Here is a 27,798-nt window from a genome sequence, read left to right on the forward strand (position 1 = left end):
AAAAGACCAGAACATATTTTAATAATAATTTATCTTAACTACAAAAGTACGTAGATACATACATATTAATCATTTGTGTTTCCCCCTTTGCTTATATTACAGCATGCACCCTTTCAAGCACACTCCTTATGCATTGTTTTATCGTACCCATTATTTTGGGATGAGTTTGCCAAATATTCAGAATTTTTTTTTTAAATCATCTATTGTGGAGACAGGTGATGCGCATACAAGGATTTTAAGTAATCTGTAGATGTTGTATCAGGGGAGTTGCCTGGCCATGGGAGTACACATTTTTATACATAATAATAATTAACAAAAATTATTATTAAATTACGTTCTGGCCATTAATCCTATAATTACCGCGACAAATTTGGAACATTACGGGTGGCCCGAATTTTTTGGCCAGAGACCATAAGTGCATAAACATCTGCAGTCTAATCATGACCCATAACAATATCTCACAGACATGATGGTATTCATGCCAGTGTTTATCGACTGTCTTCGTCGATGAGCCAGGAACACGATGGTTATGTAAGTATTTGTTCTTGAGGCCATTGTTCTAACCCTTTTCTTCTTCATCTCACCTGCGTAATTCCTTTCGAGGGTTCAGCGAACAACGGGACACCCTGTACACATGCATGATGATGTGTTCCGTCTGAATAAGACAAAGTCTCATTCCGATGATCGATATCAAGAGCTTTTAATACTCCTTTATTACGTACTCCCCAGGCCCCTTGAAGTTGCTTCGGTTAACTGTTCCATTTAACCGATTTGCTTTTCTGCAAGTCCACTTATGATAATCCTCACCGTCGCGATCACATTATGCTTCTTCATGTACGTCGCGAAGAATGTTCATAATTTAAGGAAACGAAAAAATGCCAGTCGAAAATTATGAAGACGAAGATACCCATTTGAGAAAACTGCTCGAGAGTTTTTTGGGTTATCGTTTTATGCCAACGGGGTCCCAGAAGTGTTTTCTAGTGCACCATTTTGTCGTTGACGTAACGTTCACTCGATTGATTGATTGATTTATGTATTGGCCTTGAGGACGAAGATCTGCGAGACGACAGAAAATGATTCGGGAGCATCGACTCGATCCAATTTAACGGCGCGGCGGTTCGGTAACGAAGCGGGCGGAATTATAGGTGCAATCCTAAATTTGCGTGGAGGACGACGGACTGTTTTCAGGTTTGTTCGTCTCGGATCAGAGTTAAATACAACTGCCCTGTGCCCGTCTGCCAGATTTCATCACGGTTTGAAGGACTTAGGAAATTAATACGGCGCGCGTGCTGTTCAAGTTTATCGACCTTTCCAAGATCAGACTGATTTATCGACGATTACCGTCCATATAGGCTCAATTAACTTGTTAATGGGGTTGGCATTTTTATAAAGAGCAACTGTATATTGATAAATTCGAAATGGAAAAAGGAACGACTTGACGCCCCATGTACTTTGCAATAAACGTGAGTAGGATGTAATTTAGTCCTGATTTCGATATTGTGAAACAATTAAACGCTTGTATCTGATGATGTATATAAATAAGGTAACGAAAAATTGTGAAGATACAGACAGATATAAGTGATCAGTTGAATCTTTATTCTCAGTATTTCAAAAAATGACGAACGAAACCCAAATAAATTTACATATTTTGGTAACACAATATCCACACAAATCCAATTTCCAAACTTCTCAAATGTAATTATTGAACTGTAGATGTTTATGGAACCTTTTCATTGACTAACAGAAAGAAAATACAAAACAAAAGAAGCGTCGGTATGGCCGTTTTAAGGATTTAGCAAGTGCAAAGTAAAATAAAAATTACATGAATATTCCTTAATCTTTGTTCTTTCACTATATACTGTCATTTATACTATACATTTTTCTTCTAATTTTGTCGGTATTACAATTAGTGTCCTCAAAATAATAGAGTGTACACATAACCTTAATGTAAAAACAGCAATATTTCTTAATAATTTGCATTTACAAATAGGGTAAACGCACTATTGAATGAACACTTAAGAGATTTTGTAACTATTGAAGTCAATTTTGAGATTGCAGTAATATTAATGAATATTCGGCACATGAAAAGAAGATTTTTTCAATATATATACCTACCTCTTATAACGCAAAGATTTCAATTCGAAAAATTGGAAAAACGTAATTAATTAAATTAAAAAAAAAAGTACAGACTTCACCAGTGAATAAACCATAAGTAAATGAACATTTCTAACCAACCGCGCGAACATTGTTTGAATATGAAACAAGGGATTGAAGAAAAATCAATATTTAATCATTTGCTTATTCTAATAACAATTCACTCGTTTTTATATATAATGTTCATTCAGTGATACCTGTTCCTTTACTGGTTCATCCACCCTATACATACAATCAGCAATATTCACCACTAAAAGTGTCCACCATATTTACAACGACTATATTGTATTCTTGTTTTTCTTTTAAAATGAAGGTGTTAGTTGTTAAAAGACTAAACAAACGAAACATGAGATTTCCTTGATCTCTGATTGCACGAAGCTTTCGGAACGCGAGGCATAATTATACGTCGTTCAACCGTACGACAGGACTTTAAGCACGATTTGTCATGTGCGTTACGTAAAAGAAACGAGCATCGTGATTCGTTAACCTTGTTCGATTTCTGGGACGACAAGTTGTCATACGAAGCCATTTCGGCTTCACGTGTCCGCTTAGGGGAATCCCGTTTCTGTCGGATCGACGGCAAAAATTTTAGACCGCCTGAACAGCCCTACAGGCTCATATGCACCGGCTGAGCGGAGAAAATTCTCTCGCGACCGGTTTCTCTGGTATGCGTGAACCGTCGATCGCAAAGATCCGATTGTAAAGAAAACATTCCGTATATGTACGGAACCATTCACTGTTTGTAATGGATCCCGCTCTTGCTGTACTTCCCCTATTGTTCGGTTAACCCTGCTGCTCTCCAGCGGATTTCTATGACCCGAAAAGAAGATTATGTTTCAATTGGTATTTAAATATTTTTTTTTAAATTGATTATTTAACGTCATATCAACCACTTGTATGGGTTATTGGCGACTCAAAGTCCAGGTTTACAGTTTATTGTCCAGTCTGGTATGGTTTAGGTACTGTAGTAATAGTTTTTAGGTATGTACCTAGTAAATTTTTGATCGATTCATTGTCCTTTCGATTATCATTCAAGGTGGTTCTTATGTTGAGTTGTTGCCTGTTAGTGGGATATTTTGTGCAGTGAGTGACGATGTGCTCCACTGTCAGGTGAACTTTGCACAGTTCGCAGATTGGGGGTTCTTTTATATTGAGAAGGTATTGGTGAGTGAGTTTTGTGTGGCCTGTTATAATTCTTGAGATTACGATTTCGTCATGCCTTGGTAAAGTATGGGCAATGGTCTTCTGAAAATGTCACTTTTAATTTTTTAGGAGTTCCATAGTTTGTTCCAATTTTCTTGTATTTTCTGTTTTGAGTTAAGGAGTATAGTTTCTAGGGATAAGTTGTTGATGTAGTCATTGAGGGTTTGAGTTGGCTGCATCTTTGGCCAACAACGAAATTTAAATATTCGTTTTTAGTGTTTAACGGATTTAAATATTACTTTTTGTGTATTTCGCATTTCTTTAGAATAAAAGTGTTCCTCAAATTTGAAATAATTTCATCTGAGGGGATACAAATGTGAGATAAGCAGCGTTAAACGTTATTTTCTGGTTACAACGAATTAACTGCCAACAAATGGTCAAACGATTACCATGTTTCTGATTTCAGAATTTACACTTGATAATTCTAGGATTTGTAGATATAACATATACTTCTGTACGTACCAATCTTCTAAAAGAGCGATAAGAAAGCTCTAACGGAACCAAAAATAATCTGAAAAACCACAATGTCCGATCTGCTACCATTGTCCAAGAACAAAGTCTTATAATTTTAATGTTTTACATGAATAGCATATAATTCTACTACATTTTAATATTCTGACTACATTATTTATTTACATTTAAATTTCAGAGGACTAATACTTTTTCATCTGCGTTCTCGATACCAACATCAAAAGCAAGGCAATCAGGAGCCTGAGCTGTTTCAATAAGACTCGTGTTTGTTCTTCAACATCTTCCTACAGTTTTAAAGTGGAAGGTAGAAAACTACGTTTTTAGTTTATTAAACAAACACAATAGATTGTTCATCAGTAGACTTAATATTACACGAATAAATATCCACTTAGTCACCTAATGTTTAAATTCGAATATAGAACATTTAATAGAGAGTGCAAAAATGAATTCTTAAATTTTTGTTTACTACGTTTTTCAATTCTGCAAAAAACGTTTTTAACTGTAGAAAGTCGCAAGATTTCTTAGGAAAGTTAGCTGGATACGTAATCTGGCGACAAACAGAGAAATAAAGCATGGAGCCGACTTGCTAATTATGCACGACGAGAACGTGAAAGGATGAAAAATAAGTGAAACACAAGAGACGAGGTGAAAATCGGGTCAAGGCAGAGAAAAGCCGCGGGAGACGGGGAAAATTAGAGCGCTTCCCGTGTCCCAGGTTGAACGAGACACGATCGATGTCTCGCAGTCTCCCTTATTCAGCGATAAATAGAAACCGTTCTGGCAGTCTGTCAAATCGTGTACGTAAATTTAGACGCGTCTGCACATGGAAATGTCGTGTGTTTGTGTATGTCTTTTTTTTAACGTGTGTCCCGATTCAACCTTAAATGCCAATTTACTTGTATAATTACACGACTGTATTGATGCGAAGTAAAAGGCGGTCGAATGGATCACTTTGAGCGAGATTAAGGATCCTGTTGCCGTTTCTGAGTGAGAGACATTTCGCTGTTATAAGAAGTAGAGAAGAAAAAATACCTTAAAAAACCTGAAACGAAAGAAGCTCAACTGAGTACAGACTTAAAAATACAAGTCAAAAGTTAATTTTCGAATTTTAAGATTTTTTTTTCTTTACATTACACGATATGTTGTCTTTATTATATTTATATTTGTAATACGATTCCGATAAAAAATACGAGGATGTGGGGATAAAGATACAAAGAAATGTGAGAGCAGGGGAGATAGGAACACTACATACATATACCGAGAGACGCATTTACGCCCATGTTTTATTAATGGCGTTACTGGTTCCATTCACAAAGTGAGATAATAAATATAGAACAGACATTTAGAAACAGCTGAACACACTTCAATCCGTTTTGCAATGCTATCCTGGTGTTTCTCGATAAAATATCCAAGTATTGACATTTGTGTTAATCTAAATACCAACGATACGTAATTGTAGAAAAAAAATGAATGTAAGTTTACGTTTTCATTTTACGTGGCATTAGTGTGCATAGAAACTAATATACCTTATTCGTCCAATATTGCTTAAACATTTTGTTCCTCGTTTCCGAAAAAATCTTACTATATATATATATATATATATATACAAAGTTCCAAATACTTATATATACTATATATATAGAAGGCTATATATGTATATATATAAAAAGGCCATACAAAGTTCCACCACTCGCACCTCCTAAATAAAAGAGAATTCCCATTGTGACACCTGTAACACCAGAAGCACTGTAGACCATCTTCTCTTTTATTGCACCAGACTTTCACCAGATAGACGACACTTTACAATCAATCCATCGTCCCTAAAGAACAGTTTGATCATCTCGAAGAAAATACTATAGTTGCTAGGTTTTTTAAAATAAACAAAACTTTACCAAAAATTACAGTATCGTAATTTAAATGCAATCGTAATCGCTAATAACCCTGATGTTAGTGGTTGATACGACTATACAGAATAAATAACAACAAAACTTATCGAGACTCTCGAAATTACCCACAGAAAAGAACTTCAGGATCTTCGATGTAACGATCGTCGAAGCAAAGCTGTACTTTCCTCCCCCAATTTCTCCACTTCCATTCGCATAATAATCGTAATTATTATCCGTCCCAATTTCTCACGACGCCAACCGTACATTACCAAATTTCTCCCGCGGCGAATCGAAGTGGAAGTATTTCCGTTGTAAAGACGTATCGCGTGTATCTTTCGTTAAACCAAACACAGCATCCGTTTCCTCGCGGCTGCGGCACGTGTTGTTGGAATCGTGCGGCGATTTATTTTCGAATCCACGGTGGTCCATTCCGTTAAACGAAAACGCTAGGGGTACAATGATTCTTCTTTATCACGAGGGTGGGGAGTGGCTCATTTAATACGGGGACACCGAGAAACACGCGTACGAAATGTGTTCAAGTAACTGCTGCCAGGCATTTCTAAAAATATCCAGGTTCTCGTGGTTACCCCCCAACCATAAATGCTTCAAACCGTATGGGTGGCCTAGTATTTATGGTGAATTATTCCTGTGGCATTCACCAACGTTTAGGGCAAAGACGCGCGGGGGCCAAATGAGAAGAGTCATACGGTGGCTTAGATGTTACGAAATATCTTAATACGACTTCGAAAAATGTTTATTAGTCATTCCGGGAATTTCGACCCATCATTCGTGATTTATGATATGTGCAGGAATATATGATACAACGCGTGGAAACGTCTGTTTCTAATGAGCGTTGATAAATTTGGAGGTTATGGATGGGTTTTCGGAGAAAAGTCGGTACTGGAAGGTGTTAATCCTTGGTTACTAAACTTATTGTTATCGAAATTGGTTATCATAGTGACCCTTGGTTCAGAGTAAATGTTTAGTCATGTATATGTAATATATTTTGATAGAAGATTTCTTACAAGTGGATTTTACATTTAACTTTTTCTTCGGAATTGTTGATTTAACACTGGAACCAGCAAAGCAATCAAAACGAGTGGTTCGTAAACTCTTATAAAAATGATTGAAAGTGTCGTGACAGTGTACTTTCTGAGATTCCTTGTAACTTTTATCTAATAGATACCTATATTTGCGTAAACATCTAAAGTAAATTGATTACTAACATACACAAACAGCTAATGATTGTCCATTCATTTTATACTCGATTGTATGATTCTCACCAACAGACAGCAGAGTTAAACAGAAATTTAGTTTTTCTATTGGAGACTCTATTGGACTGTAAATAAAAAATATTATTATGTTGCATGAAAGTTTTGTTTTCTCGTATTTTGGTAATAAGTAAATTAATGATTAATTATCGGTTCAACGTGTTCGAAGAAACGAGACCCATTTCATTTTACGCGATAAGATTGTAATTCGTCACAACTTAAGTTGCATAACCGTTAATAAATTTCCTGGATCGGGCGAGAGAAATTTCACGGACCTGTTTGGCCCAAAACGAAGAAAATAAAGCTGTGTAAGAATGAGAAGACTGCGAAAGCAGTGACGACTTTTTTACCCGAAGAAAGACATACATAGGTCGGTTCTTTATTAATTCTAATGTGCGAAGAAAGTACTTATTAAGGAACATTAGACTTATATAAAATTATTAATCTGTTCCATTTTTCTGTCACGTCTCTCTTCATTATGTTTTTCACAGTTTGGATTGTACTTACATGTATATGTGACGTATAAATAGACTGCAAATGACTTATTATTATTATTCTACGTTCAGTGAGATTTCTATATGTTCTACGAAATTTCGAAATGTCTATATCATTTTCCTTTTTGCAAATTAGTCTGTGGAAACGTGAATTTGCTTGGACATTTGCAATCTAGCAATGAATGTGAATTTAAAAACATATCTACTTCCTTGAGACTCGTACCTACTATTCGCGTGGAACTAGAGTAGTAGACCGTATATTTTAAATTGGTCTGGGTTAGTCTCTCAGCTTGCAGTCCCCTTTGGTCGCAATTTGAGATCAAGTTTGTCTCTAACTAGTGCATTTTCTGTAGTTGACGACAAAACTACTTCGACCGTAAAAGAAAAGTCATACATACGTGGGGATATTAAAAAGTTCGCGGAAAATTTCAATAAAAGGCAAGCTAAATCAGAGGCGATTTATTTTTCCATATATGATCCTTCATTATCAATCTACTTTTGTATCCTATATAATCTATCGAAACCTTTCCTGTGGAAGGAAGCATCCTTTGAACCGAACTATGTAGTCTACAACAGCCTGTTTTACAGTTTTAGGTTTAGGTGATTCCCAGTGAATTACTATTGATTGCTGTTTTTCAACCCAGGAAAGAAGAAACAGTCTGAAGGAGCCATGTTGGGCCTATAATGTGGTTACTAGTGTTTCAACCAAATTTTGTTATGAATTTCATGTTTTCACGTATTTCGAAATTCAGATTTTCCATTATTTGAAATATAACTTTTCCTAAACGAGTGCAAATACATAGTGTAAACTCAAGTAGTACGATAAAATTCTGGAATTCAATTTAAGGAACATTTCACTTTACTCCGAAAATTCGTCGTCTTCACACTGTGAGTTCGCAAAACAAAATGGCAGTGTCGTTCCGCGAACATTTTGACATCCCCACGTATGGCATACAATTATCTTCTTAAATTTATATTTTTCTAAACTTGTTTCTACATCTTCGATTTTACTGTTCAATTTCCAATTCGTATATCTTTGGACACAGGACCAATTTCCTGTACTTCCAAGGAAGGTTAACGACCTACAATTAGTTTCAGAAAGGATCGTTCGAAATAGAGACTAATGGATCAAAATAGTTTTGATTGATGAGTTTAAGTTTAGTTAGTGTTGGAGTCAGTGAGAAGAGCGATAAATCAAACTCTTGACCAAGAAACACAGGTTCGGTAGTTATGTAGTTAGTAGTTATGTAGTTAGTGCTGAGACCAATATATTAACATGATTGATAAGTCCAAGTTCAGAGGATGGTGGATGCAATAAGAGGAATCATTTTTCGATAATCATTTTCAGCGAAGAACAGAAGTTTTATAATTCTAAACTCTGTAGAAAAGTACTTACATTCCTACGGATTTTTATTTTTATCCAAACAAAGTGTTGAACATTCGACTTAACGAACGATTGTATAATCTAGTAGGAACTTTGATAAGTATCCCAGAATTTTAACAGATCTTTGGAAGCCTAAAGCAATAAACAAAATTAGGCTTGACCATAAACGACCTAGTTTTGCCTATGAAGCGTGGAAAATATGTTTGCCCACGTAGGGTTTAGCTACTTTTATTTGAAAGAAAAAGGACAGCAATCTGTAAACAACTGAATAAAAACCAATAGAATTTTGAATTAAAACACTTCGGTACCTTCAGTCTAATTTCTCTAAGAAAACGAACAGAAGGTTAAAGTGAGACACATGGAACACAAACCGTTTTTTCTTTTTCTCTTGTGAAGCTATAGAAATTTCAGGAACTGCGACCATGACTTGTTTTACGGCCTGTATAGTCGAGGGACATCCCTCTCGGAGCTATGAATATTCTTTTCGTTTCCAGCAGGTCGCGTCGCGCTTTGACACGGTCAAATAAAAAATTCACAGCGTCGTCGGGACGTTCCATTTTCTGGCCGTTAGCAAGGACCAAACGTACGTCAGCGGCTGCGTTTCGAGAGCAATTTAAGTCGCGTGACGGCCGTGGTGGCTAGACGCTACAGGAATTTCCTGTTCTGCTGATTCTCTCGTTTCTCCCTCTCATCGTTGCCATGTAATGTTCCTCCTTTATTCTGTCTTGCTGTATTATTTGGAAAGAAACGTGAAATGAAAACATCGTAAATACTAGTTACAAATGTTAGGTCGGTGGGAAATGATTTATCAGTCATCACTTTTGTGTGTGACGATGGTTATATTGTTATAGTTTTATAGAGTTTATAAATAAGAATCCTAAATATCATCCATTATTGTCCGTTTTCATTATGTAGGATCTAATCTTTCAAATAGGCTGTCGAAGAAGAATTAAAAAAACATGAAAAGCATAAACAACGCAAACGTAACAAAACTGACGTGTAAATCCCACTTTTAAAAAGAAAATCATTAGTATTGTATTAAATTTTCTTGAATTGACCTTGTTCTGAAAATGAACGACAAGATGTACTTTCGAGCAATTACGCTTTTTCTTGTTTCCGTTCGTTTACAGCACCGTCAACATGTATAGGAAATCATTTTTTGTTGTTTGTACCGCGTTCTTCCCTTTTCGAAAAGGAAAAAGCAAACGAACGTATAATTCTCTCGTCACACATTTTCAAAACAAGGTCAATTCAAGGAAATTTAATGCAATCGTGATGGTTTCTTTTTTTAACCGACGTGTTGAAGTGTCAGCTTTCGGAATCTGTATATGTATATTTATTAGTTAGGAACAGTGTTTCTTATTTAAAAAAAAAACCCATCATCCACTCCACAAATCCGAGATGACTTTTTAGCCAATTCAATATATTCATCGAATAATAAGATTTCAAAAATTTGTTTATTAGAACAAAAGTTTCTATTGAACATACATATTGTTGCGTGGGCATAATCTCCAATAATGAACGGACAGAGTTTATAAAAAGAAGAATTATTTATTTCAACAGGAGAAGTAGTTATCTTTGATCCTTCAAACAATATGTAATAAAAAAATTATTACGTATATCGTTAAATTATTATTAAATTTATTATTAGTTCACTCCTTTAGAGCGAAATTCATCGAAACTTTTGCACCGACCCAATATATGTATGCGTGTGTATGTCATCCTCGGAATTTTCATTCGATCTCCCCAGAATCGCTCACCAAATGGATAAACCTGTACCGTCGATCGATAGCGTGACGACACGGCCGCGACAAGCGAAGTTTTCGTAATGTCGGGGGATATTTTCGAGCGGAGTTATTCTGGCAATCGGCCCGCGGCGCGAATGCACACACACGCACCCTTTTTAACCCGGGGAAAACGCCAACGCTGTCGTGCGTATTTACGAGCCATCGCAATGACGAACTTCGTTATTAACCCGTCTCTGTTTTCGTCTACCGTTTTAACGAGACTTCTGGGAACGACAGCCCGATCGAAACGTGTAATCCTCGTGTGTTCTACCGTCGTCCCGAATTTCATAATTCCCTGTCCATTGGTCCTCTTATCGATCGTGCAGGGGAAAAAAGTTGTTCTACACGATGTTGATTCCAGACACGGAGACTAGCTATAACCTTTTTCTTCTAAACGACGGCGAAGAAAATTGACAGAGAAGATTGTTCTCTACGGTAAAATAGGTTTTATCGTTCTTTGATTGTGATTTTTGCCAAGGTTGGAGAATGTAGGGGAACTAATGAAGATGTTCCGAACGCAATGACGAAGGCTTAAACCCAGCGTCGCCATATTGTCCGCGAATCACTGAGCGGCTTAGTGTTCACTGTGTATATATGTATTTACATAATTGTTTAATTTACATTTTTCTTTGGTCTCAAATTGAACGTATTCTATAAAAAAAAAAGTTGGTATTGTATATTTCAAGGTTTAATGGGCTAATGGAAATGAAAATGGTTAACATGGTTTTTATGGAGTTCACAATTAGTACCGCAAATCTTTTTGGAAAATATTCCTCAAACATAATACTAGAGTTTCAAGCTTCTGTTCGGTCCAACCTTCATTTACCCTCTTAACATAGACATTAGAAACTATAAAAGAAATAGTTAACAAAATAACAAGTAATATTATAAGATAAAATATAGGCATCATTCGGATTTTTAATGTAAACTGTAAATTATAACAGTTTCACGGTTGTTATGGCGATTTGTCATAAAAAATCTGACGTATGTGTGTACATAACATTAACAGAGAACATATTATATACATTAAATCTATATGTATTAAGCAATAGTCAATTAAATAGATAAAACGGGATACAAAATACGAGTTTGGTTTTTTGTTAAAACAGTCAATACCTCATAACATTTTCACTTAAACATCGACTTACACATTACGTATTCTGAGAAAAGAAGATTAAAATGAAATCTACTATTCTTTCCTTCATATTTCTTATTTGTCAATATAATTCCTATTTCTTCCTTTTCATATTCTTTATCGGTACAATTTGCTTAGAAAATTTCTGGAACAGTCTGTCTAAAGTGTCCATTCAAACGTGGAGAGTATGAGAGATGGAAAGTCATGGCGGACAGGAAAGATGACAAAAGATAAAAATTACGTTCTTCGAAACGAGAATCACAAACTAGATTCCATAATTTCTCCAGTAGCATCCGTTTGGCGTCGCCGGAGTGAAAGGTCTCCCACCTCCGGAGACCCACTTGCTTTCGTTCTTCCTCGGGGAACATCTTTAAATTATCGTTTATTGCCTGGCCACGGTAGATTTACTGGAAATGAAAGTAAAAACAGTTTCCACGACACCGGGCTACATACTTCCTCGGCTTTTGCAAATCACGCTGCCTCGGCGGAACACTTTTTTACGTACAAACAAACGGACAAACAAACACGAACAAATCGAGTTTCTGCTTTGATTGTTGGATCTTCGATGCAGGAACGAGCAGCCTTGCGTTAAGCCTTGGTTCGCGGTTGTCGGGTAAATCTTGATCCACGCGTAGAAACCGTTTTGTATTTATGATTAGAAATGTATTATTCGAGGAAGAATGTTTGAAATGCGATATATATGTATGTGTTGTTTGTACAGGGTGGACTACGAAACGTGATTAATTTAAATCTAACAGTAGAATAGTCTTTTATTGTTAGCTAATCGATTGAAATTTTTTTTAGCTAATATAACGTGATTTAAGGAGAGTTTTAAGATGATTGTACCAAATTTGTTGTCAACCTTCTTTTCCCCAAAGTTTTCAAGGTCTCCTTCAGTTTTTTTTATAGATAAATCTATAATTTTTGTGCGTCCATCTTTCAGCGGATAACAAATCATTTTTTTTCTTCTAAACCAGCAAAGAAACATTAAGAAAATATCATTTACTTTTTACAGTTTAGTTCTATTTATGACGTCTGCACGGATGATTAAGCGTGCAGAAAAATTGTCGATCGAACAACTAGTACATAGTAGAATAATCTGTGCTGATCGCATTTCGTGGTCTACCCTGTAGTAGGTATACCAGTAAGTAATCCATTATGGTTTCATTATACATACTGTCAATGCAGTTTAACCCCTTGGCATATGATTTTTTTTACGACTTCACTCTCAAGAATTACTTTACCGTTAATATTATCCCAGATACAAAAGGAATTCTATTCTTATGGTAAGGGTTACATTTATTCTAAACCTTAAATATTAATGCCAGCGGAGCAGTATTTCACGACGATTCAAAGAAAAAACGAATAATACATATGTTCACTAAATTCAGTTTGAAATCGTTATCACGTGTCTGACTCGATGTTGTAAGGCAAGGGGTTAAATTCAGAATAGTTTTCGGATCTTCTGCCCAGTAAAAATGGCGGAGAATGATGGAAACAAGAAATAAATACCGTTAATAAAAGGGTTCTGAATTATTTCCTAAGGAATACAGAATTTCACAAACAATAGTGGACTACTTATTGGTACACCTGATATAACAGAGGATTCTCCTTTTAGAGGAGAACGATGACTTTCCTGTACATTGTATGGAATGGATCCACACACGTTGCCATTTTGCTTTCAGGGTGGCTTCGCGAGGGTTTATCTGATGACCGACGTCAGCAATGGGAACCAATACGCCTGCAAGATAATTCCGAAAAATCGAATGCAAAAAATTCACATGCAGAAGGTTCGTACATATTACATAGTATATCGTACATCTTACAACTAACGATATAAATTTAACAAAAAATGTTTGCTGGCTGCATGAAAACATTTTCGGAGCCGCGAATTCATTTGCAATCTAAACAAATTAGAATGTATATGTATGTACTGTTGGCAGTCACGTTTTGAATCACTGTACGGATCGGAGAAAATATATGATATTTACATATTAAACAAACAAATTCGAGGAATCGCGAGTAACTCGGTTCATTCACGAAAGTTAAGAATCTTGCTCTTCGAGTATATTTCGACCCAATTACGTTTTCATTTCTTTAACGCTTCGAGTTTACACACTTTTTCGACTTGACTCTCAAAGAGACGTGAGTACGTCATTCCTTTTTTTCGTAACTTCAAAGGCACCAGCAGGCCTTTTGTTTATTCTTTAATTTAATGATCTTGTATATTGAATGGTAGATAATTAGGACGAAAAAACAATTTTCGAATAACCAAAATTTAGGGAAGTAGAAGAGTTCTCTGTACCAGTGGCGTACAAAATACGACACCCGTGTCCTTAAGGGTTAATCTTAATCTCCTCTCTTTAGAAATGTCCTTACGTTCGCGAAATGTATAAGGAATTTATTATTGGTGCGCGTGTTTCTCGTTCCTCGCCACTATTCCAAATGTAGTACAGCTAGCCTGAGGTGATCGTAGCAAGGTTAAGGATTGTTTCAGCTATTATCCAAACAAAATATTATATTAACTTCGTATCACGACAGGAGTCAGGCACACCCGTCGTTATTCCAAATTTCGCCCATGATTCCAAACTTTTGTTCTATAGTGCAATCCAGGGTAATACAGGCAAATCCTCGGTGAGTGTTCGAAAACTCCCGGACACTGAACATTAAATATTTCATAAACTAATGACCATATACGGCTGAAACAAATATAATTATCTCCAGAATTCCAAACTCTATCACTATGTTAAACATAATTTAAAAGTCAGCGTTACACTTGAGGACCTCTCCTCGTCAGTACCGAGAAGCCTTCGAACACTCATCGAACATTTACTGTAGAGTATAAGGTAGACATGAAAGGTGTCGACGGAATAAGTCTCGGTAGCTGAAATCCCGGAAAGACATCGAGGCAAAATGATTGAATGTTTCGCAGGTGTTCGGGAAGGACAATGACAATAATAATCTGTTCGTTGCAGATCGCGCGTGAAATCATGATCCACAAGGAGCTGAATCACGCGAACGTTGTCCAGATGCATCACTACTTCGAGGACAACCTAAACGTGTACATGCTTCTGGAGGCCTGTCCTCGAAAGGTATCGTATGTCCCAGTGTGTACCTGACTGCACAGTTTCCTACGGTACATTCTCTCTCTCTACACGCTCGCAAGAATTTCCCAACGTTCTCTTCGTGCCGGCCCCGAGATCCCCCGTTGTATTCGAAGAATGAAGTAGAAGTTCGCGTATACCTGTTAGATAAAGCATGTCCTCGGCTCTTCCGTGGAGCTTGGCCAGAAAGATGAACCCTAGTCGGGTCCTCATTCAAAAAAGGTGTACACGAGCTTTACCGTCCAACCGTGCAAGAATTTATGGTCCATTGAAAGAAATAGAATTGCCTCGTTCTTCCCCCTTTGAAGGATCATACGTTTTTACCTTGGAATATAAGATGTTTCTCTCCTTCTGAATCTTTCAGGAAATACTTCGGTGGTCCTGACAGAAAGCTTTTGTAGAATATTGTACAACCTGCCGGAGACTCAGTTTGCAAAGACGCCAATTCATTCGGTTGTTTTATTAGTTATGCAAGCCTTCTGAGAGTTCAGTTTAAAGCTATAGAGCTCGATCTTCGTTGTTGGATTAAACGAAATTTCTGAGTGAGTGTGATTGGATTGGTTAGAAGGTGATAGACTCTGGTGTTTATGTATTTCTAGTATACCGTAAGTTGGGGTAAGTTTGTCCCAAATCAGAAAATTATGATTTTCGATTTTGCAGCCCTGCGAGTGATTAAATTAAGTTGGATTTTATGTGAAAGTTGCATTACTTCGCGTAAAAATACTTGTAAAATAGCTGCACAATCGAAAACGATCAGTTTCTGACTTTGGGACAAGGTTACCCCTGAATGCGTAAAATTCTACCCAACTTACGGAATATGAGTATATAAAATGAAATAAATATTGCAGTAAATTTTTATAGAATTCTCAGGTTATTTTGACTTCTGTGAAACACTTAATAAGAGGCTCAAATTTGTATTTGATGTTCAGTATCGAAGTTGTATCTCTAAAAAACGTGGATTTCTATAAATAACTGTAGTCTAGTAACAAAGAGTTTTGGTTCGTCTTATTTAAATTATTTCCACTTAAGTCGACGATAAAGAATTTTTACCGATGAATACGTGTGTATTTGTTTATAAAAAAGAATATTATCGAATTTGCAATACTTTCAGAAATTATTTCTGAAATTGATCTGTTAATTGGAACGTGTATAATATCGCTAGTAGCCAATTGGCTGCAGGATGGTCTCTGGTAGCAGTGTTTCGTTCGGTCAGAAAAGGGAACGAGCACTTGCACTCTCCGCAGCTGATCTGTCCACTTGTTTGTACCGTTAGGATGTTCCGGGGCCGTCAACTAATCGCTCGATTATATTCCTCGCTTCTTAAATCGTTAGCTCGACCGGTACTCGCTTGCTAGCGTGACGAACCAATAAACAGAATTACCAGGTACCATTTGCGTTTATATCATTGAAACGAGTAAAATTGGTCATTCTTTTTGTGTTAACAAATACAATGTACAATCTTATTAAATTTCGAAAGTTTTATATACAGAGTTAAAAAACAGATAATCTAACTACCAAAAGTTGAATCTTATTTTCATCTGTTAATTGGATACGTTTTCTTATCTTAACGCTAAGGCAGACATAACATAAGAAAGAATAAACATAATTTGTTGATGCAACAGACACGAGCAAGATATAATATACAGAGATACAAGAATATATTGATAATTTTGAAATATCATTAGTCTTCTCCAATTATGAGGTCAAAGACAGATTAAATTTTATGTTCTTTTTTTAAATACATGTATCGACATGTATAGACAAAGTAACAGTATCCAATTTCACACACAGAACAAAATAATACTCGTTTTGCAGAATCAATATACAGTGGGTATTCAAATTATTAAAGTCACCTGCGTAGATTCACGATTTTACGATTTTAACTGTATTTTTTATAATTACACGAGCTAAATTTACTTCTCTTATGTACTTCTACTGGACAATTTTTAATTAAAAATTATCCAATGTAAAAACCTTGATATCGCGTTTCTATTTTTACAGAAATACAATAAAATATATGTTTCGTACTATGGCTTTAGTATAATTTGATTACCCACTGCACATACAGGTGTAAACATACACAAAGAATTGAATTTTTTATTCTTTATTATGCACAGCTTTGTTCCTTTTATTCACAGTTATTATTGACTCACTTTCGTAAACCAAGCATAAGCAGAAATCAATTTTATTCATCAACAGTTATGTATCAGGCCCGAAGAAAATTGACAGTTTTATTACTCTCACTATTTCTATTTCATTCCACTATGTGCATTCGAATACGCTATAAATCCTAAACTATAAACACTACAAACACGTTTATAGACTTTCTATCTGCCCCACTCATTACAAAAATAGTCTCTTATGCGAAACCTGTATTCGCACAATGCCTTCTACTTGTTTCAGTACGTATATCTGGACCCCAGAGCAGGATATTAGGTCCACTTTTTAAAAAAATGACATTTTACATGTTTCCTGTATCAAATATTTCACTCTATGTAAAAATGATATTAAGTTCATATTTTTAAAAAAACAGTGGAAAGTCCTCCACATAGGGGAGTTAGTACAAAGTTCAGCATTTCTACATATAGAGACTTGTTTTATGCCCATTCAATAGTTCGAGGGTAGCGATTGTTTTTCGTTTAATTTTTACCAAACGGTTCCATAGTTACAAGGTTCTCGCACCTTCAGTTTGCTTTCCTCTAAAGTTTGAAAAGTGTCACTTAACACACTCTGGCTCTGGAGTCCAGATCAGGGATTTCTACCGAAACGTAAAATACCGGTAGTCTACCGTCAGCCCCACTGACGAGTCTTGGTAGACCGTAGACGATTCCCGAGACGAAACGCCATCTTTTTGAACTTACTACATTATATCGGTATTTTCGGTTGTACCTTCGCCCTATATGACCCTATATAAGCCCTACCCTTATAGAAACCGAAAAAATACTGGTATTTAATTCGGTGTTCGGTCATATATCGGTTTCGGTATAGCTTTGATGGCATATTACCGGTATCAAAATCATACCGGTTTAAGTCCCTGGTCCAGATATAGATATTTTATTCTTCGAAGTATTGCCGTGTGTTCACTGTGCACCATCAATCACACTTTTTCTAGCATAAACCTGGAAATTTTTCTGTCGTTGGTTAAAAGAACGACACAGATTTTTCCTGCTTCTGTGCAAAAAACGAAACCGTGTCATTTCTGTTTGGCAGAGCTTGATGCATGTGCTGAAGTATCGCGGCAAAGTCACGGAGCCGGAGGCACGTTACTACATGAAGCAGATGGTAACAGGAGTCGCGTATATTCACTCGCAGAAGGTGGTGCATCGAGATTTGAAGCCTGGCAACATGTTCCTGTCGGATCGAATGATCGTCAAGATCGGTGACTTCGGGCTAGCGACCAGGCCCGACGGACAGCGCAGACGAGTGTAAGTTTTCCCTATTTCCGTTGATCTACCTTGTATCCAGCTTTAGAAATAACGGAAATATCGCGGATCGAAAAGAAACGGGCTAACCGTTGGGCTTCCGTTTAATTAAGCCGTACTTCGGTATCGGTGCGATATCAGTCACTGTGATCGTCCTCGCGGTTTTTTGTTTTTATCAGATCGCGGAATGTTTGCGCAGATTCGCATTTCCACGAACTAATTTATGAGAGCGGAAGCTTTTGTTAGAAACCGTCTATACAAGTTACTGATACAATAATATTGATACTATGACAGCAATGCCATGTTTACCAATACCACGATTACCACTACTATACTAACAGCGACATAATTACCAAGTCCATGATTATCAATGCCATGATTACCAGTACCATAACTACCAGTACCATCATTACCAGTGCCATAATTACCAATACCATATTTACCAATGCCATTATTACCAATACTGTGCTTCCCAATACCATGGTTACCAGTGGTATAATTACCAATACCAATTTACCAATGCCATTATTACCAATACTGAACTTCGCAATACTATGATTACCAATACCATGATTACCAGTGCTATAATTACCAATACCACGATTACCAGTGCCATAATTACCAATACCATATTTACCAATACCATTATTACCAATACTGAACTTCCCAATGCCATGATCACCAGTGCCATAATTACCAATACTATGTTTACCAAATCCATGATTACCATTGCTATGACTATCAATATCATGATTACATGTGCCATAATTACCAATACTATGTTTACTAAATCCATGATTACCATTGCTATGACTATCAATATCATGATTACCAATACTGAACTTCCCAAAACTATGATTACCAATGCCATGACTACCAATACCATGATTACCAGTGTCATAATTACCAATATCATATTTACCAATGCCATTATTACCAATACTGAGCTTCCCAATACTATGATTACCAATAGTATAATCACCAGTGCCATGATTACCAATCCCGTAACAGCAGTGTCATAATACCGATACTACACTACTGTATGTATATGGATCACGTATATACCACATCCATCATTTGAGGGTTAAAGAACATAAGAGTTTCGTCGTAAAAAAAAAGTGCAACTTAGGAGATTCCATAATCATTACAGATCCGTCGAAAATATTGTACACGGCGTAATATTAACGACAACAAAACTCATCAAGCGATTCTAAACTTTTGGTTGACAGTCCTATTCCTTAAGAAACAGTTTCCTTCTCACGTGGGTTACAGTTAAGAAACGAATACGGTACTCAATCTATCGCACCAAAAATCTTCCGAGCGCACGAACGCAGACGCTTCTCAGCCACGAATATAATATCTTAATTCAACGGGGACGTATCAGCGATCTAATTAACGGCTGCAAAAATAATTCTTATTTAAACCGCCTCTTCTAATTGCTCCCGGTAGGATGAGAAAAAAGAACGCGACGAGCAGACGTATTTCCTTAGTAGAGAATCATGGGGATTAAGCCACGGCTGGCTGCTCCCTCTTGGGTCTTATCCAACGGGAATCGCGACGATTCGTTTGTATGCGCAGGACAATATGCGGAACACCGAATTACATCGCGCCGGAAGTGTTGTATAAGCAGGCGTACAGTTACGAGGCGGATGTTTGGGCGCTCGGATGCATACTCTATGCCCTGCTGGTCGGTCAGCCGCCATTCGACACCGCGACTCTCAAGGAAACGTACGACAGGATATGCAACAATCATTACCGCGAAGTCGACGACACGATCGCGAGTAGGAGCGGGCAGGATCTAATCAGGTGGTTGCTGCAATCGAACCCGGAGCTGAGACCGTCCTTGGAGAGGGTGAAGGAGCACGCGTACCTGACTAAGGAATACGTGCCCGTGTCTCTGCCCCACACCTGTTGCTACCAAATGCCGCACGCATCGATCATCGACCCAATATCGTCCCCCTCGTCGAATTCCACGACCTCCAGAAATCAGAAATTCAATAAGAATCAGGTAGACTTCTAGAATCTATACCGAATAATTTGATCATTTTGTAAAATTGTTACTTTCTCGATAATTATTGCCTATTTAGTACCATTGTCCAAGGAACAAAAGAAAAATTAGCAGTAAACTCTTGTGCAGAAAAGTGTTCCCAAATACGGTGATCTGGTACACTGACGTGCAAACTCAGCTTCCGCTAGGGGAAAAAGTGACGTAGGAGAAAGGCCTCCTAGGACTTTGTATCGAGAATTACTGAAATTTGTGCCAAATTAACATTCGATTTAACATTGATTTTAGTATTTCAAATAAATTTACCAACTGGTAGGAGTCCATTCCCCTACGCTACTTTTTCCTCTAACAGAAGCCGTGTTTACTCGTGAGGGGTACAAAGGATTTTTGGGGTCAGAATGGACCATTTTGTCCAGAAGTGGGAATAGGGTAAAAAATATTTTTTCGTGCGTTTCTAGGTATGGCCGAACATGTTATCGCAAGAAATGACGCATCGGTACCACCATCAAACTGTGCAAACCCAACAGACGCAACAGTTACAACCGCCGCAATACCAGCAACCGCAACAACAGCAGAATCTGATCAATCAGCCCCAGAAAGGACTACGAAAAGGATCGAAGGTGATCAGCTGGTTGGCCAGAAAGATTCCGAAGGTTCCGAAATTCAGGCAACGATTGAGCAGTATATTGTGCCCGGATCACAAGAAGATGGGCTATGTGGCGCAGAGTATGCAAATGCATCGTGCATTGGAGACCTGCATCAACGAAATGAACCACAAGAATATGCTGCAAAATCCTCCACCTGTGGAGGACGTAGTGCCCCTTTTCATCACAAAGTGGATCGATTACTCGAACAAGTACGGTCTCAGCTTCCAACTCTCGGACAGATCTGTCGGCGTTCTTTTCAACGATAATACGAAGATTAGTTACACACACGACAGAAGGTCAGTGTCTTCTTCTTTGAATAAGTAGACTGACTTTTGTGTACACTGCTCGAAAATGTATTAGGGGATCGATACTGTTGGCGATCCTGTTTCTCCAACCAACCGATACAAATGTTGCTGACTCGACAAATCGACATCTTTTTTTGTACGATATTGACAGCCAGTTTTGTTCTTGTAACAAATATTTGAAAAATAATCTACAGACATAGAGGCAATTTGATCCTATGTAATATCGTGATCTTCTAATTGATTTGGGCAGTGTATTTTAACCCTTTGAACTGAATCATACTTTAAAATATTCGTGCTTTTGAGTAAAAATTCAACGATAAGTCTCACTATGAAATGATAATTAAATAATAATATGAACACTTTTTTCCATGAATTAAGAAATGAATAACAGTGACTGAATTGAATAACCGTGTTCCACAACTCTCGGTTTCGTTAATCTTCGCCCACTTTTAATTGTGTACAAAAGACAAGTATTTGCAAGATGAAAGTACAAAGGGTTAAATGTCTCCACAGTTCAACATAATTTGCTTAAAACTATTTAACCATTTGCGAAGAAGGGTGGAGTATATGACTACCGAAGACGAAGTAACAAGGTACCATAGAGAAGAAGATGTTCCGCCTGCATTGCAGGAAAAGCTCGAGTTACTTCAACGTTTCGCCCAGTATATGGACAATTACATGACTGAAGGTAATATTAATTTATACAAATCAATTTCATACAAAATATTACAGTAACAATTCGTTGTACACGATGAAGTTAATTTATCTACGTGTTATATAAACTAAATAATACTTATGATGCAGTTTTTGAATATCGTGACCTTAATAAATAAAACTCGTAACTCCATTTGACGGAACTTTACAGGAGAGCAATGAAACAGTTTAGAATTAATTGCTTTTAATATTTTAGTAAAAATAGGATTTAGTTAGCTTCATAGGGTTTTACTTTTGTACATCGTGTTAAAAATTAAGCAATCGCTCCTCCTTTGAGCACAATTTTCTCAAAAAGAGAAAAAAAACGGAGTTACAAGGGTATCAAATTAAATAAAAAGAAGGCATATGGAGTTACAAGGTTTTATTATAAGTACTTTAAATGTTTTAGCAATGAAGATATGTACATTCATTTATAATGGGCAACTTGAGAAACTAGTCCAATACTTGAATTTGTTTATAAAATAAAAAATTTATTAACATAAACTAGCCTCTGTTTATAAAAATATCTTAACATTTCACATTAGAACAGCCTTTGAGAATCAACATTTTTTCTACTTAATCCTAAAATTATTAATTAGAATGTAAAAACTAAGAGATCAATTTTATGGCAGTTAGTATGTATAGAAGAAGATTACTGTTCATAGGAAATGTTGTCATAGTAATTATGGAAGTCATGGAAGGCCAGTTTTCAATCTTTGTAGGTCATCATACATCCTTTTGGTGATTTTTAACCTTTGTTTATATAATTTTGGTAGATAGTGTAATTCTTGTGGTAAATATTACCATTTTTTCTTTGTGTTACAAATAAATATGGCTATCAGGAGTGTATTTTAAAGCTCTAATATCAGTCACGAATAAAATAAAAAATAAAATTATTATTATAGCAACTATTGTCATACAAAAACATGCAAACAATACTCGTATTTTCTTATACAATTTTATAATGTAAATTTGCATATGAAACTACACAATTTTATGGAATTATAAAGAAAAATACGAAATAATACTTTAAATAATTAGTACTGACTTACCATTTTCTTGTCACAACAGCTTTTCTCACTATAAATATGTACTAAAACAAATACACATGCTTCCTGCGTACAGCCCACTGAGTCGGTTGGCCATACTAAATGACCATAGACAAGGGAGTTACAAGTTTATCCTTTTGAAATATTTCGATGACGCGTTTACGAGGTTTGCTTGGCAACGTTTTTCGAAATTTATTTCATTTACAGGAGTTGCGGAATTATTTAGAAAAATGTATTATTTTGGAGTGCTTTGAGTGACACTAAAATGCAAAATTGGTCCAAAAGTGGAGCTTCGAGGTTTACTTATTAAGTTCACGATATGTCTTTTCAGTGTAATTATTTTATACTTGTACTAGAATAGGTGTACTTGTGTCCTAGTACGATTGCATGTAATTGTTATTTTTTGGTATAACTGTGATTTGTAATTAACAACGAGTGATCCAATAGTCGGTTAATGGTACATGGAATAAATGTAATTTTCTCCTCCCAATTTACCATCAACCTTGTAAAAGGTGGTGAAATCAAGGAGTATCGAGCTGTCCCAAAGCAGTCGAAGAACGTCTGCATACCGCGAGTGAGAAGATGGCTAAGAACGGACAAAACCATTGTGATGGAGCTGACGGTGCCTCTTTTACAAGTGAACTTCTTCGAGGACCACACGAAGTTAGTAGTCTCCCAGGAATCGTCTAGCAGAGGATACTTAATAACATACATCGACACCAGCCGGCGTACGTCTTCATATTGGTTGAACGATATACGAGATTTCGGGTGTACAAGTGATCTCTACGAACGTCTATATTACGTGTGCAAACTGTCCAAGGAATTCGCAGAACTGCATAACAACACGATCGCTTGACCGTCAAAGGCACATCGGAAACCGCGAGGTATTCCGAGAAATTGAAAATTCGTTCGGCGCGATGATTTTTTTGTCTTTTTTGTTGGCTGCACTCGTGCAACATCCAATACGTCAACTTTTTGACGAATATTTATGACAATTTGTTGTTACTTGATAATATGGAAAAGGTACGTAGACATCGTGTTTGACCTAAACTTTCAAAAGATTATCATTCTGTTGCCGGAATTTTGTTACTCTGTATAAACGGACGGACTTTATCGTATTTGGATTATATTAATTGTTAAGACGTTGTTATATCATTATTTTATTATGTGCATTTTGTTGTTCAAGACGTGCATAGATAATGTTTTTAATTATATTTGATATTAATTTAATTTTTACGATAAGTGAGTTGTTTATAATGTGACCTGGCAGACAGATCGTTGTACAAGTGTTCATTGTGTTAGAAAATATTGTCTTTAGACGTTTGAATTTTTGCATTTGGTCAACGTTTACGTATCAGAAACTGAATACGTAATAACAGTTCTGTTTGGACTTGTGGACTTGCAAGAGACCTTGGAATATTACAAACACTTGATGATTGCTAAAAAAATGTACATATAATATACAATCCAAAAAATATTTTATTATGCAGTGTTTATAAGAAGATGATAAGTAGTATTAATTTTGCAATGTAGTAAATATTTTTGTATAATAAAACTAGTAACATAAAATAGTTCATAGTATATAAAATCGAGATACTGAAATTAAAAAAAAAAAATAATTTTATGAGAATTCCCTGAGTACTCTACAAAAAAGAAACAATATCTATTGTACCATTTCGTATAAATTGTATTTAAAAAACTGTTAGGAATTCTGTTTTAATAATTCAGTGGATAAATTAGTAAAATTTCAAGTGCATTGGGTGCAGCTAAACAAAAGACATTGTTAAGTAAATGTATGGAGATGTAAGGAACGCCATATTCAAATTTCGCGAACAATTATTTCATTTACAAAGTATAATGAAGTTGTGATACGTTATGTTTTATATATAGTAAGACAGAATCAAGAAGTAGATAAAAGAAATCGTTATGACAGACTTCAAGAATGAGAACCACAGGTTTACCTCGTTTTTGTTCCTTAAACGTTTTGTAAACGCTCTAGAGGTTCTCGTCAACTTTTAGTTACAAGTAAACAAATACCGACTTCTACAGAAGATATATACAAAGAAATTCATTTGAGGCTATTCAAACAATTGTACGGTTCGCATTTGGTAAAAATTGTATTTGCAGCTGAGTCTGTCATGAATGATACATGCACAGTAGTTCGAAAGTTTAAAAATTTTCATACCAGATACATTACTGTGTATACACTTGTTACGATTACACTAATTTAAACAAATTTGTGACTTTTATACCATAATTATGCATATAAAAGCATATAAAAACTGTCAAGTGTTGACACATAAATTAAAATATTGTTCGCAAAAACGTTTAATAGAAACTTTTATTTTTAGTCAATTTTTCAAAATTATTCTTCTATATTTGTTTTATGTATTTTTTTATTTCAATGCGAATTTTTAATATTTTTTTACATTCTTTCAGCATTGTAATAATCTTTTTTTTTTATTTGTTATATTGGAGACAATTCATTGGGGGCGTAGTATTTATAGTATACATCCATATGTTTTGAATAATAAACTGTACATTCTTATCGTAAATCATATTCAAACATATTGAGTAGCGGTTTATTATGATTGGTAAAGGGATAACTTAAAGTAAGTACCTTGATAACCAGTTGTGTACAAGTTTCGCGCAAGTTGCCAGTAATAAATGACAAAAGTTCTCTAAAAAAATCATAGCCATCTGTTTTCGCATTTGACTTGGGTTATGCAGGCAACGCCAGCTGACCAAATGGCAAATTGGCAAAAAATATTGCAACATGACTTATGTCAAATTGAGGGCAAAATCGGAACAAGGTTTGCGCAAGCCAATTTGCTGCAAGTTGTTCATAGGAAATCTTGCATCAAACATGTGGCCATAACTTTATAACAGACATTGGACAAAATTTGGTTTTGCAGATTTCGCTGACGGGGTAGTTTTTGTTTCTTTCACCATTCAGTTGTCAGCAAATATACAATTTGTGTGTTAACACTTGACCGTTACATGTACATCCATTTTATTGTAATTGTTACGATAATGGAGATGACGTAGAATGCTTCCAAAACGTCTTTACCAATTAATGAGCCGTTGAGAGCATTTTATGAAGATAAACATTTCTTTTCATATAGGCAATAAGTATAGTGCAAATACTCGTAATGTTGTAAGAAATAAGATCAGAGCTGTCCAACTTCGTGCTCTGATTCAATATTGTTATCACGTAATAACGATGAAGTGTGAAGTGATATGAAAGATATTACATTAGGCATGGTCAAGATTTGAACCAAACAAGAATTACAAAAATGTAAGCAACGGAAACTTATTCTCATATTTAGTTACAGTAGCGAAATACTTTGTAATAAAAAAAAAGAAGACTATTTAAGCAACAAAAAAAGTAAAAGTGTGTTTTAGGAAGAAATTTTCATAAAAAAAAAGATACAAAACGAAAAGTGCTAAGAAAAAGATTTCTACATGATGCCAAACACTCATAATCTAAGTGCCTATATTGAACAAGAGTCTGTGTGTAATGTTAATATAGATTTTTGAACAATCCGATGTAGAAAAGTTGTATCCGTTGGATACGAAAGATTTAAAAAATTTATGAGATTGCAACAAATTGAAAAGTACCTATTGGACGCCAGCATTGTAAGTTACGTATGCCAAATTGTATCTATCGTACACGACAATGAAAAGTAACATTACGCGGACCAATTTAATTGGCTTGATAACAATATATTGCACATTAATTGCTGTTATGTGAGTGATCGTGGCGTATAATTATTCAAATTAATCTTCCATGATAGCAAGTTGTCTATTTTCGAGAACATAAACACCCTTTTGCAAGTTACGATATTATATACCTAAAAATGCTTCCATATAGCATTTATTGAAATAATATTACGGTATGTTTGGTATACAGGGCAGACCTCTGTTTCTCCATATTTGGTGCCAAATATTGTGATCATTCAGTTATTAATGATACACATTACACATAACTCATCCAGTTGTAACGTTGGACTTTATAATTGCTTAAACTATTATCATCTACCTTCTTTATCATTGCCGATGCGTTCGTTGCTGCCAAATTTATCATTTATAATATTTGCTAGAGGTAAAATTTTATGTCAGGAGAGTCTGAATATATAAAATAGAAATGTTTTACAAGTGTAGTTAGGCTTTAAAATTTGGTTCCCACAAGGACTGAAGAGACCGATGAGTTATTAGATTGCACATCGTATGGATGAGATTTGAAGCGTCTTATTAAATGGCAATACGTAGGCGTATACATATGCAGTGTATATATGTATAGGTACAAATCACGTTTATACGGTGCCATTTTCAGACGTTTCTTGTTACGGTTCACTATTTAATTGTTCGAATTTTGACACTCATTTGACATCTCTGCGGTAAAATACTACAAATTAAGCAGGTGCGAATCGAGTAGTAAGAATTCAAAATGTAATAATTTCAAGACATTAGAAAATCTAATTAAACAATTAAGCAATTCTACTAATGTCAGAAATGTTTGCATCTTGTGTCGGGTGATAAGCTGAATTAAATCTAATTGATTATTCAATTTAGAATGGAAAGAAAGAAATATCACCTTGCGAGGTTTTATTAAAATTTGCCAAATGAATTATTTACAGCAAATAGTTTAAATTTTCTTGTCTGCATGGCATGTCAGAGAAATAACACCAATAGATTGTTCATTAGCATTATTAAAAATCTACTTGGATCATATTGAGCTTCGAATTGTTCGCACGTGCTTAACTGAAAGGTCTAAAGATCCTTAGT

At 35.8% G+C, this 27,798-nt stretch overlaps 1 protein-coding gene across 1 annotated transcript in view; it reads left to right on the forward strand.

Moving 5' to 3' along the window:
* The window catches only part of LOC107192989 (serine/threonine-protein kinase PLK1-like), a 44,257-nt gene extending 20,144 nt beyond the window's left edge, over positions 1 to 24,113 (forward strand). The window contains exons 2-8 of the mRNA XM_015582356.1: positions 13,471 to 13,575; positions 14,761 to 14,877; positions 18,100 to 18,314; positions 19,890 to 20,319; positions 20,775 to 21,259; positions 21,826 to 21,956; positions 23,523 to 24,113. Of these exons, the coding sequence (XP_015437842.1) occupies positions 13,471 to 13,575; positions 14,761 to 14,877; positions 18,100 to 18,314; positions 19,890 to 20,319; positions 20,775 to 21,259; positions 21,826 to 21,956; positions 23,523 to 23,866 (1,827 nt within the window). The 3' untranslated portion in view covers positions 23,867 to 24,113. The remainder of the gene's footprint in view (positions 1 to 13,470; positions 13,576 to 14,760; positions 14,878 to 18,099; positions 18,315 to 19,889; positions 20,320 to 20,774; positions 21,260 to 21,825; positions 21,957 to 23,522) is intronic.
* The last annotated feature ends 3,685 nt before the right edge of the window (positions 24,114 to 27,798 follow it).

The sequence above is a fragment of the Dufourea novaeangliae genome, unplaced genomic scaffold (assembly GCF_001272555.1).
Source record: "Dufourea novaeangliae isolate 0120121106 unplaced genomic scaffold, ASM127255v1 scaffold488, whole genome shotgun sequence".
Taxonomy (NCBI): domain Eukaryota; kingdom Metazoa; phylum Arthropoda; class Insecta; order Hymenoptera; family Halictidae; genus Dufourea; species Dufourea novaeangliae.